The sequence below is a fragment of the Phaseolus vulgaris genome, chromosome 7, assembly GCF_051622355.1.
Source record: "Phaseolus vulgaris cultivar YP4 chromosome 7, ASM5162235v1, whole genome shotgun sequence".
NCBI classification, from domain to species: domain Eukaryota; kingdom Viridiplantae; phylum Streptophyta; class Magnoliopsida; order Fabales; family Fabaceae; genus Phaseolus; species Phaseolus vulgaris.
The window spans coordinates 7258213-7272635 of NC_143504.1; the positions used below are offsets into that span (position 1 = coordinate 7258213).

Sequence of the window (14423 nt, forward strand, 5' to 3'; positions counted from 1 at the left end):
AGCAAAAGTCAAAAAGGTTTATTTACTTTTTAAAGTTTGGCTAATTCTTCCTACACTCGAAATGTGATTATGACATGCATCCGATCCAGTTTTAAATTTCCAAAATTTTCATTCATTCAGAAATTGAAAATATGGAATACAAAAAATACATTCTGGAAAATTAAATCCAGAATATATTTTTGTGTTGTAAAAATGAAATTCTTGAATAAGTTAAAAAATCGAAATATCATTCTAAAAAACAGTTTTGAAATAAAAAAAATATATTTTGGAAAAAAAATGGAAAAACAAAATCTGGAAACATAATGAAAAAGAGATTTCAAAATTAAAATAAGTGTTTTGGAAATCCAAATCAAATCATAAATGTATTCATTATCCGGTGCAGGTCACAATTCATCAGTTGTAGTAAGTAATTGTCTTAAAGTTTTAAACTTACCCAAATCTGTAAAATGAGATCATAATTGTATCATTTTGGTGGAAAAAAGAGAGGAAAGAGGTGGTAAGTATACCTTGTCTCACTGTCTAATTTGTTTAAATGATAGTTTCGTGCTTCCCTAAAATTTGTAAGAATGATTATGCATATATCTGGGAAGATAAAGAAAAAAAAATGTACATTGGATAACATAACATGATAATAAAAAGAACAAAAATTAATGGAGTTTTTGTGATGTCGAATTGTCTATATATAATTATCTAAAATTATTTCATTTATATAAATTATTTTTTCTTCTATATTATTTTTGTGTTTATTATAGTTATATTTATTATTGTTCTAGCCAACTCGAGGTCGGTCGGCATCTGAATGAGCTTTTGGTGGTGGTCTCCCTTCAAGTGATTTAACCTTCGGGAAACGAACTTCTTGCGATGACACTCCGACGCTCAAGTCAGTAAGAGCATAAATATAATGAGTATAATATGAAATAGGAGTTGAGAGTACTCTCTGTGTTGTTTATTAGATGATGATTAGATCATATATCAGATGATCCTTCAGGCATATATAGACCAAATTATAACCTCTCCACCTTTAGTCAAAATTCTGTCTTAATTGAGTCATTAAGGATGATTAAATCTATTTGATTGAGATCCCTTAACTTGTGCTCCCTCATAATGTTAGATACACAGGTCGGGAAACAACCCATGTCGGGTCAGGCCCATGACCTAACAATTACTTATAAAAATATGAATTATATACTAAAATTTTATTTCTTTATTTATGCATGTAATCTTTTACTAAAATTATATTTTCTTTTTCTTTGACCTCTCGAGTCAAATTTCGGACTCCGTTGAGTAAAGTGCATGTAGGAATCTGTAAATAACTAACTATAAAAAAAAAGTATTGTAAGTGTGAAACTATTTTTTTAAATGTCAAAGTAAAAGTTAGTCCTATAATACCTTTACCCATACCCTACCAATATAAAGTTAAATTTGATTTTTTTTTCTATCAGCAATCAAGAATATATACACTAGAACCATTTTAGGGGTGATTAAACCCTTATTAAAAAAAGATATAAGTAACCTAACTACATCACACCTTTCAAATATATAAAAAACAAAGCAACTCCTTACATAATCTGACAGAAACTTCATCTAACATTCCACTAAAGCAAATACAGACAAACCAAAAGATTAAAACTACTATTATGACTTCGGTAAAAGTGCAAATCCAAATGGATCGGGTAGTTTTAATTTATTTTATTACTACGGATATATATATATATTTTCTATTATATACTATAGTGACGTATTTTGATTGATGAATTTTTTAACTACATCTATATATCTAATAAATAAATTAATATATTGAAGAAAAATTGAGAAAATATATCTCAATTAGGAAAATATTGAATGTAACCTAGATTGTAAAATAAAAACACAAAAGAACGCGCATATATATATATATATATATATATAATTAAAATATGAATAATTGTTTGCTATAATTTTGTTATTTGTATATGAAAACATTCCTAACTTGAGAATAATTCTCTCATAAAAATTACATGTAGCCTATATAAAAAATAACATCACACTTATCTGCAATTATTTATACATATGCAAACAACAATATAAGGAGAGGTAATTAAAAGTGAGCTGTAATTTATGCTTTTTCAATCATGGGATAGAGACGAGTGTAAGTGTGTGTATAATAATAACTTTATTTTATGAATATTTACTGTACTTTTATATTTATATTTAAAATTAAAAAATTATTTTAAAATAAAAGAAAGTATATATAAACTTATTCATATATTTGAATATCAATTCTAAGAACTCAAAATAACTTTGGAATAGAATTAATAATGATATTGGAAGCTTTTGAAAAGTTTATATAAAATTGAGTTTTCTTATGTAAAGATACACATATTTTGCATGTGAAGTATCTAACTCTAATATTAGTATGTGTTAGTTTAGAGTCTTAATAATGTACTTAGATCATTACAATAAAATCTTGAATTATATACGGATTATTACATATGCACGGATCAAAATTCGTATGTAAAGTGAACATTACATACAAATTTTATTCCGTATGTAAATAGATTATTAATATTATTAATATTAATAATATGAATATAATATTAATAATATTAATAATATGAATATAATTTATATTATTATTATTATTAATATAATTTATATTATTATTATTATAATTTTTATTATTATTATTAATATAATTATTATTATTATTAATATAATTATTATTATTATTAATATAATTATTATTATTATTAATATAATTATTATTATTATTATTAATATAATTTTAATTTTATTATTATTATTATTATTATTATTATTATTATTATTAAGTATAAATTATATTAATAATAATAAGTATAATAAAAATCATAATATTACCAAAGAACTTGTCTAATCTAGTGGTTAATGTTTCTTTGGTTGTATGTAATTCCAATTTTTCTTGTAGTGGATATTTGATTAGGACTATGTGGTGTCAGTTAGGTCATTTATGTGTCTTTAGGTGTTAGAGCTCTTTTGGGTACTTAATTATCCAATCATGTAAGGAAATCAATTGTATCTTTCAATAGAACTTTAGGTTAGGGAGTCTAGATGTGAATCACAAGTTCCAAATTTCTCTTGGATGATTGTTTTGGTGAGTGCAATAAATGTTAATTGATAAAAATTGAAGTATAAAAATTGGAAAAATAGTTGATAAAGTTGATTGTTTAAGCTTGAATATGAGTTGCATTTTGAAGTTTTAAAGACTTTGAAATTTATTTTAGGATTTTGTTGAGTATGCTAATAGAGACAAACTTTCTGATATTTTCTCTAAGTGAATATAGTATTGAAATTACACCATTGTCTCGAGTCTATTTTTGCTCAAACAAGAATAGTACTCAAATTGACCCTTGTCTCGAGTCTATTTTTGTTCAAACGAAGAGAATTTCCCTCAAACTAACAAAAAACTTATGATTTTGGTTGTTTGATTATTGTGTAATTATTTTAGTTGGTTTAAAAGTGAATGTTTATTTGTACATGTAAATTGAATATTGATTTTTAATAATTACATGATGTGTTGTACATGATGAATTGTTAAGATACTTATTTCCAGGAAGACAATATTATGTTGAGATGTTTTGGTAATGTGTTGATTTTGGGACTATGTGAAGAGATGAACCTGACTTTCCCTGATACACTGAAATCACATTGGTTAAGATGACCAAACATTGAGAGTTGAATGAGGTTTTCTTATCTATCATATGGTATGAAGGAGAACCATATAAAAAATTTACCCTGTCATGTGACGATAGATTTCTTGATGTTGAGACTTTGTTGTAAGGATGCCTTAGTGATATGACATGGGAAAATCTCTGAATTTAATTTCAATACACCAAAGCCTTTGGAAGTAGATTTGTCTCTTGTTATATGTCCATGAATTTTTGACATGAATGGTTAATGTGATATGATAATAAGAATAGACATTTGATTGTTAAGTAATATGATGTAACTTAAAAAAGAGATATGAGAAAATTCTTGAATAATTATCAGTTAGAGAATTATATTAAAAGTTTTAAAATACTAGCTTATTTGCTTCTTTTTTGTCAGTTTTAAAGGGTGTGTGGAACATATTTCACTACAAGAAAAACATGAAATAGAAACCAATTTTAGAGACAAAAAACAATTAGTTGTTATAGTGACTAAATTAGAAACTATTTTAGAGACTAAAAAAAATTTTGGTTTCTAAATTAGTTTCTATTATTGTTAAATAGTTTCTAAATTGGTATTTAATTAACTACCAAATTTTAACTACTAATTATTTAGATTCTAAATTTGGTAGAAAAACCTTGGTTGCTAATTAGATACCAATTTATAAACCATTTAAGAATAATAGAAACTAATTTAGAAACCAAATAAAATATTTTTAGTCTCTAATTTAGTCACTATAACAACTAATTATTTTTTATCTCTAAAATTGGTTTCTAATTCATGATTTTCTTATGTGTTTTCTTATCATAATAAAGTTAAGTATCTATTATTGCATGTTAGTGAATTTTTAACATGAATGGTTAATGTGATACCAGAATGTGAATATATATTTGATTGTTAAATAATGTGTTGTAAGTTAAATAAGAAATATGAGAACTTTTTTTTTTCCTAAGATTATCAGTTACGAAATTATATTGAAAATTTTAAATTCTAACTTATTTACATTTTTATTATTATATTTTTTTATAATCTATGATAATAGTATGTTATAAAAGTAATTTGGACAAAGTGTGAGTCTCATCATAAAAAGGTTGAAGAGTTAATAAAGAAAAAAAATTTGTCATATAATATAAAATATATTATTTTTGTAATACATTACGAACATGTAAATTATATATATATATATATATATATTAAATTGCATAATTATTGAGTAAGGTATTTGGGATATATATTGTCAAGCATTTTAATTCTTTGATAAATTTAAAGAAAAGTTCTTTAATAAAAGTTACGCAATAATATAAATATAACAACTATTTTAACCATTTTAATTTCTCAGTTTAAAGGGGTGTGTGTGAAACACATTTTCTTATCATCAGAGAGTAATTTATTATTCATTTATTTGATATCTAACCAAATTCGATTATACATAACATAACGAACTGAACTGAATTTATTAATGTAATTTACGTATGACTAAATTATATTAAAAAAATATTTTTAAATTAAGATTTATTTTATAATATACAGTTCAAAACAAATGAATTATTAATTATAAATATATTATCATGATGTAAAATATATTATTCATTAAAGATTTTTTTATTACCAATATTTAGTTAAAAAATATGACTTTTTTTTGTCAAAAATAAATATTGGATACCAGAGGCAGATACCCAAAACATAATTCAAATATGTTTATTAAGTGGACTTAGACCTTTTGAAATATATTTATAGTTAGTAATATATGTCTACAATAAATTAGAACTACTGTTTCTAATATTTCATAAGTAATAATAAATAATATATATATATAAATAAATGATGGAAAAAAATACTTAGTTGTTATATTAATTAAATTATATATTATTTTAGAGACTAAAAAAATTATTTGTATCTAAATTAGTTTATATTACTGATAAATAATTTTTAAATTGGTAGTTAATCAGCTATAAAAATTTTAGATATCAACTTTAAAATTTAAATAATTGATATTTAAAATCTTGCCAATTAGATATCAATTTAGAAACTATTTATCAATAATAAAAATTTATTTAGATATTAATAATTTTTGTAGTTTCTAAAATAGTATCTAATTTAGTCAATATAATAACTAATTTTTTTAAAATTAATTTTTATTTAATGATTTTTTAGTTTTGTAATAAATAAGATGAGAATATTTAAGATGAGTTTGTAGAAAGTTATTGATTATAAAAAAAAAATAGAACTATTCATTAAAAAAATACTTGGAAGACCATCCCTTCCAAATCAATTTCTATGTGAAATAACTATATTAATGTTTATTTACACTTCACACTTAAGTATCTAGACTTGTAATAATGAATCAGGAATAAATATAAATATACATCTTTCTTTTTTTCTTTTTTGTGTGAAATTATTTAGATTTTGTTTAGATTAAGAGTAGAAATGAGGGAGTGGATTTGTGATGATTTGAAGGAAAAGTGTAAAGAAAGTTACTGTGTTTGGATTAAGGTAAATAGAGTGGAAAATGTGGGAAAAGTTTGTCAATGATGTGATGAGTGTGATTGAAATTATATATTTTTTAATTGATAAAAATGTAAGTTTGCAAATTTATCCTTATATTTAAAAATGATTAAAAGTTAATTTGATATATTTATTTATAAATTATAATTATTTGATTAATTATGTTTTTTATAATAATTATTTTTTTATAATATTTATATTTTTTATATTTAAATGATAATTATATTTTAAATAAAAATAATAATAATTTAAGTATAAATAATATATATATATATATATATATATATATATATATATATATATATAACTTTCTTCACACCGTTGCGAAGAAAGTTTTGCGGGAAATTCTTTTTTGATTGGCGTACAATTTTATTTTTATTATGTGACTTTCTTCACTTCTCGTTGGTAATCGAAATTCTTCATCTTTCTTTACGAAGAAACAAAGGCAACCTTAGATTATAGAAGGGAAAAAGTATAAAAAAAAACTATTTTTTTATAAATTAAAGAATATTATATGTTCTAATCATGTCATTATTATACACGTGACTTTTTCTTTTATTCTTCTATCTTTCTCTTTATTTTTATCTATTTTTAAGTGTATATATATATAATTTCTATTTTTACAATGTTTTTCACCAACAACCCTTATAATAATAATATATTCATAGTAATATATGAATCCATCAATAGTGAGAATTAGCAAATTTTCTCTCCAATAAAACAATAACTTTGCATCTTTATTGACAAAAAATTTTTTATGTAAATGGTAAAACTGAAAAATATACTATTAATATATAATTTTTGCTAGTTTATTTGTTGCTGACTTCCACTCAATACATTACACATAAAACACACAAAAAAAGGATTCCATAGCTAATGGATACTCCAATCGATACTCCATTATTTACTAGTAGAAAAGTGTATCGATCTACTTAAACATTCATAATAATTTTACAATCTGAACTTACAACAGTTATTGACAAATGTACCTAGAACATATACATAGTCATACATGATAATATACACATCACCATGCAAAGCTGATGGATTCAAAGTGAAGATTATCAGCCAAACCAGAAGAACAAATTCTGGCAACTTCATGTCTCATGTTCCTTGGGCCACAGACCAAGACTCCAATATCTTTGCCTTTGCAATCAAACAGAATTTCTGCAACATTAACACATTGTATTGTGTTTATATCTTCACCTCCATGATATAGTAAACCAAAAAATGGTCACACCAAACAATGTTAAGGACTCTGAGAACTTACTCTTGAGATCAGGCCTTACACCAAAATGAACATTGGTTGCTTGCACTAGAGACTGATGGGGAAGGCTTTCCAGCTCTCTCTCTGAGCCATATATCCATGACCCTGGTGATCTTGTCGGTGTTGGAACTTCCACATTCATGACTTGCTTGCTTTCGAAGGTGTTTTGTTTCTTCCACCAGAGAAAAACTGCACTAGAACATATGCATACGACTGCAAAAAGTAGAAACAAAAACCACAAAACCTTAAAGGTCCAATGATAAACTTCGCCTGAGTTATTTTCAATAGGGTATATGTAGAAACGAGTGATAATCCCCAAAAGAAGGAGAAACATGAGAAAGGATGATGAGATTATAGAAGCAAGACATAGCCAGTTGTTTGGGCCTAATACGACTGAGATAGGAGTGTCTGAGAGGGCAGGCTTAAACCATTTGGTTTGGATCAGCTTTTCTGAATCTTGAGGTTCTTCTTTTTCTCTGGTAACGTAGGCCTCGATTTGCAATTGAAGGTTTGAGATTTGGGTTTTTGAGCCAGAAACAGAAAGCATAAGATCTAACATAGTTAGATCAACAGAGTTTTTGAAAGAACAAACAAGTAGGACTCTTGGAACATGAGATTCTTGTTGGTTTTGAAATATGAGCTCGCGGATTATGGATATGAAGGGAGTGATGCCACTTCCACCACTCACCAAGACAAGCTCGTCGTGCCTGTTACAATTGAAAATTATTTGATTAGAAAAAAGCACAGTATATAAAATACACACAACCAAAATCATTCTCAGCAAAAGAATCATTTTCCTTTCTCTAGTTATTAAGGGCACTATACCTTAAAAAATGTGAAGTACTTGGTCCATAGGGTCCTTCAACAGAAACGTTGAGATGATCCAAAGCAGATGAAGAAAGTTGCTGATAGAGTTTGTTTGTCCAGCTACCCTCAGTTTTAATTGCAACACTTAGAATATCTTTCTCCATATTACAACTAGAGATCACCGTGAAAGGGTGCCACTGCAGCTTGGAAATTTTGGGTACATTTATGTAGACGATGCTTGTGGGGTTATAGTATAAACCTATCATCAAAGCATAATTTGGTTACCAAAACTTGGTTTAGGTAATAAACTTATTCACATACATAGAATCAAATGAAAGATCATAAAAAGATAACATATTATTTAAGTTTGCTTGTGATTTTTATCATAATAATTTTGATAGGCTTACTTGGAGTCTTGGCGAAGTTGAGTTCAAGTGCAGCACAGGGTAAAATGCGAGCTGATAGCAATGGTGCATTTTGGCGAGATTGCAAGAATCTGAGGTGTCTGTCAACGAGGAAGAGGAAAATCCCCGGAGCGATCATGCACATGTATTCAACTCCGACGTGGATGCCATAAAATAAGATGTAGAGAGTGTAGAGATGGTGACTGTAGAAGAAAACCTCAAACATTTTACGTCTGAACTTAGGAAAGCTTGGCACCCACATCGCTAATGCAATTACACTTGCAATAATCCCAGCTACATTTGATACATATGTCTTGCTCCACTCCAGTGCCTGGGACAACATCATTTTGCAAGTTTTATTATTATTTTCAGTTTTGCATTTATTCAAAAATACAACATTCAATAATACATAAAAAAAATACTCACAAATTTTATGTCTTGAAAGATTATGATCAGATATGGTGTTATAGTAGTATCTCTCAAAAATTCATTTCTTGAAAGATTTAGATAAAATATGGTGTTATAGTAGTATCTCTAAAAAAATCATGTCTTGAAATATTTAGATAAAATATAGTGTTATATATATACACGAATTTTTTATTGAAAAATGAATCTAAAATACTTAAAATTATTTACATTTGTTATTTTTAAAAATAAATGTCTTCATTTATACAAGCTTTAAGTTCATGAATTGTTAAAAATATATACAATTTCATCTCAACTTATATAATACATTTATTAACTTTTAAGATAATTACTTATATATATATATATATATATATATATATATATATATATTACAACAATAATTAATAATTGAGTAAGGGTATGACAATATGGGTTTAATACTTGATAGAGTACATACAACTTTATCATTATATGCTAATGTTAAGGGACACAAATGATCATGTTAACTTTTGGAGTAAGGTGCACTGAAGTTTTTTTAAATTTTGCTTATAATTCTATTTTTTCTTATCATTATATTGACCTTTCTTAAAGGTATATCTTCAATGAAATGGTACATCTGTTTAAAACTGACAAGAGTGCATGTAATATTTTTTTAAATTTAAGAGTACAGATATAATGTAAAATAAAAAGAAGATAAAGTAATGCTTTTTAAAGCTTAAGAAAGTAGATAAGTAAAGGTAATAGAAAAAGAGAAGAGGAATTACATAGAATTTTGAATTTTAAGTATAATTTAAAAAAGTTAGAATTTGTTCTATGTCTTTTTATTCTCATTTACTTACATCAAACCTACTAATACACCCACTATAAGAAAATCATGAAATAGAAACCAATTTTTAGAGATAAAAAATAATTAGTTGTTATAGTGACTAAATTAGAGACTAAAAACATTTTGGTTTCTAAATTAGTTTCTATTTTTTTAAATGGTTTCTAAATTGATATATAATTAGCAACCATGGTTTTTGCTATCAAATTTAGAATTTAAGTAGCAAAAAATCTTGGTTGCTAATTAGACACCAATTTAAAAACCATTTAACAATAATAGAAACTAATTTAGAAACCAAATTTTTTTTAGTTTCTAAAATGGTCTTTAATTTAGTCTCTATAATAACTAGTTATTTTTTTGCCTCTAAAAATTGATTTTTATTTTTTCTTGTAGTAGTGAATATTTGTTTTCATCCTTGACAAGTCTAGCAAATACTAATTATTGTGTGATCTTTCTTTTGTTTTATAGTATATTAAAGCCCCTCTTTATGTACCTGTGTTGTGCTTATCTAATTGTATAACAAAAATATTTATTTTGTTATAATATTTTATTAAAAAAGACAGTTGTAAGGTAAAAGTTTATGAAGAGTAGTGTTAAAACAACTTTTTCTGTAATTAAATGTGATTCACTGTTTAGAAAATATTTACATGTTTTTCTTGGGTCGAGAAACTGTTCCAAAATATGATTTTAGGTTAATCAATTTTTGATAGTTTGCAGAAAAATTAGACTAATAATATTTATATATTAAAGTAAAAATCATTTTATTCTAAAATCAATTTTAAAAACGCTCATCCACAGATATAGCTAGGTTATTCTGTCTAATAAAAGAGAAACATTTTTCTTTAGTGTAAAAGTACATGTAAATGTAAGTAAGTTTGTGGTAAGATCTATCTCAAGCAAATATACTAAGTCTGTAAATATTAATTATAAAATTAATTTTGAGTGGAAATAAATTTGTTATGAAACTTAATTAGTACCACAAAATAAAGAAAAATTTATATTAATTTTATTAAAATTAGGTTTGATCCAAGGCAAATCAATTTTGATACTTCCAATCCAACAACATGAAATCAATGACAGAGGTAATTAACATATTATTGAAATGCATATGATTTTATGATAAGATCAACTAGGGTTGGGAAGTGAAAAATATGACCTCTTTCATTTGATCTGTGATGCCCCAGTACATGAAGAAACCTATAGTGTGCACAGCAAAAAGCACCATGGATACATGTCCTAGCCAAATATGGTACTTGATGCTTGACTCTGATGTGAGTCCAAATAGAGGAAGAATAGAAGATGCTCTTGTCACCGGAAAGAATAGAAATGCCCAACATATGTTTCCTATGTACCCAGCTCTCAGAGACACACTCCTCAACTTTGCTTGCCACCTGCCACAAACCAATAATAGATTTCCATTATTCAAGCTTTTTTTCTTAAGATTTCAACCATAAAAGTGAAACTATACTCACACTTTTTCACCCTCCATGTGCATATGAAGGTGGCCAAAACTAATGTGTAAGTAATTGGAAAGGGACCATATCAAGAGTGCAGCAAACATGAGTGCAAAAACAAGCTCCATAGATGTCAGAATTCCTATTGGAGACATCACAACAAATGGCCGTCTCAAGAAACTTAACCTTCTGTTTGCAGTTCCTCCGCTGAAAAAAACCAAACAACACACACAAATCTCACAAACATTTACAAAGATCTGAGTGAGCTAGCTAGCTAGCTATAATATAAAAGGATTTGGATCTTGTTTTGCTCTTGAATAATATTATATAATCTTGTTAGAGAAATATAAAAGACATGAAAGAAGAAACATATATAGTTTCTGAGATCTATAACCAATTGTGGTGACCCTTTTGTTTCTTGTTCTCTACAATATATACAGAAGCATATAATGCTGTATAGGATATAAGATCCACGTGGACTACTTTGTTGTACCTTTTGGAAGATAGATTTTCAGGTTTTTGCAGGCGAAGATGGAGATAGACACAACCCAGAGCCCCCATGAAGACGACGGGGAATGTGAAAAGCAAGAGATTTGTCCCTAAAACAGTGAACGGTGTAATCAGAAGAAAAAAAGGAAAAGAAGAGCATAGAGAGAGAGAGAAGTTGTGGTAAATAGTGTTGTAATGCAGATAGATGCATGAGATTAAACTAAAATGAAATGAGAAGCACCTTGTTCTCTAAAGTAAGTAGAGTTTAATTTGTTTTCGAGTTTGGGGTTCCAGGTGTTCTTGTAAACCTTTGTGGGCAACAAGATCCAAACCATGATCCACCCAACAAACACCAAAACAAAAATTATCTTAAGGAATGTGAGGTTCTTCATCCTTAATACTGAGTTGTATATTATGACCTTTTGTTCTTCATTTGCAAGGGCTATATATAGAAACTCAGACACCTTATGGATTCTAGTTACAACTTACAATTATATATAAATAACTCTGTCACTTTAACTTCCTATGTGTTAAAAACTCTACTCATTTATTAAAATGTGAGTTAAAGAAACTATATATTTATAAACCACTTCATATCTCAATTTTTAGTAATGTGAAGTGTTAACATTAAAAATTAAATAGAGATTGATTTAAGTTTTTCTGGAAGTATATATAATTATGAGTATTATCCGATTTTTTATTATTAAAAGGCATATTTATTAAGTTTTGAAAAATATTCAATCTTTGCCTTAAATTAGTTTACATTTGTTTTTATTTGCCTTTCTGTGTATATCCAGGAATCATGTGTGTCCATCAATTTCAGACAATTATTTATAGAGTGGATTTGGTTCTCCAGATTTTATATTAAAATATGATGAAGTGGTGCTCAAAATATTCTGTACTACTCTCATTGAATGTAAGTAACAGTTGTTTAGCAGTGTATATTATTACTTATGCCTTACAAAAATAACCATTTATTCTGTATAATCTAATTAATGGTAATAACTTTGATACAAAGAGACATGAAAAATGATACTTTGGACACCCTTCTTTCTAAATATCCAGACATAACACTTATCATTTTATTCTTTAATTTTTTTTCTATCACTCATAATATATACACTTTTTAACACCAATAAATTGTGAATCGATGAGAATAAATGATCACACTAACTCCAAACGTTAAGTTTATGAATTTCTTTTCTATTTAGATGTGTTTAACTTATCTACTTCTATCATAAGTTCACATTTTGCATGTACATTCAAACAAACAGAACCAGCATGTCTCAATTACACAGTACAAAAATGTTATATATTTTTATTAGATAAAGTCTAAATTTGGTGTGGTTCTCCTTTTACCTCTTCTTTTTTTACACACTTCACGTAATTTCTTTTTCTCTTTCCAAATAGTTGCCCAAGTCGCAATAATATAGAGAGGAATTTATCTATTAATAAGAGAAGATTAAGAACTTACAACACAATTCACCCTTTTGAAACAGTTGCATGGATGAAGTTACAGTAAATTTAATCATTTTACATGTTTACTAAGATGGACGTGACTCATTTTGAATAAGAAATTTTGTCTTGTGCATTGATAAATGTCAAACTGTCCCTTCAAGGAGATAAAATCCAAATATGTAAAAAATAATTGAAATTAATGGACATTTGGAATGATGTTATTAAACTGAATTTTATGATTTAAATATATAACATTTTCATACTAGGTTTTAAAAGTTTTTATCCCTAAAACACTAAAATTATTATTTTTTCTATCTAAGTAATTATATATTAACGGGTTATTGCGCTTGTGGATATCACATTAATGTCATATACTGCCAAAGAAAATTTCCGATTTTTAAAATAAAAATTATTTATTTATTTTAAAGTAGATATTAAAAGATAAAAAAAAAAGAAATATGTATTGTAATTATTAAAATCAATATTCAGTTATTTTATATGGACTAAAAAAATTATTTAAAATTTTAGATAAATGAAAAAACTAGAACCCTAAATCAAAACCTGTTATTTATAAAAACTAAAACATATTAAGTTTATAAATATAACCAATTAGATCATATTTGAAATATGAAAGAGTAATGTAGCTATCAATTAACAATCGTATAACCTAAATTTATAGTTAATGTTTATAAAAGAGAACTCTGAGTTATGTGGCATATATAAATATGAATATGAATGAATAAGATTATAAATCAGAAATGGTGGTAGCATACTTCATTTTTTTTTAAATGTCCCCTTTTTATCCTACTAGTAATCTATATCGAGAGTTATCTCGATTCATAACAACTAAATATTTCCTACTAGTAACTGTTTTTTTTTTCTCTTTCATTGTACATATAATATTTCATTAACCAATTCCAAATTAACGTATAATATAAGTAATTGCATAATATATATATATATATATAACCATAAATGTTTGATTTTTCCAAAATTTGGTTTATTACTGAAAGAATATCAAATATGTATTCATGGTTAAAATTCAAAATATTAAATAAAAATTAATTTAACCAACACTGTTCTTAAAATAAATTTCCTATGAATATCAATTTATTTAATTGCGTATTTATATAAAAAAATAT

The 14423-nt window shown here is 25.9% G+C and overlaps 1 protein-coding gene across 2 annotated transcripts; it reads right to left on the reverse strand.

Annotated features, from left to right (window-relative positions):
* Positions 1-6937: 6937 nt before the first annotated feature.
* LOC137827733 (ferric reduction oxidase 4) lies at positions 6938-12230 on the reverse strand. 2 transcript variants are annotated; one of them, XM_068634023.2, is made up of 8 exons: positions 12065-12230; positions 11828-11933; positions 11353-11541; positions 11037-11271; positions 8653-8980; positions 8264-8504; positions 7442-8145; positions 6938-7338 (listed from the first exon to the last, which is right to left on the reverse strand). In XM_068634023.2, exons 1-8 carry the CDS (start codon positions 12213-12215, stop codon positions 7199-7201), a joined length of 2094 nt encoding a protein of 697 aa, XP_068490124.1. In that variant the 5' UTR covers positions 12216-12230; the 3' UTR covers positions 6938-7198. The 2 variants fall into 2 exon arrangements, with proteins under 2 accessions (XP_068490124.1, XP_090160687.1); XM_090304561.1 differs by lacking the exon at positions 12065-12230 and having other exon boundaries at positions 11828-11934.
* Positions 12231-14423: the final 2193 nt, after the last annotated feature.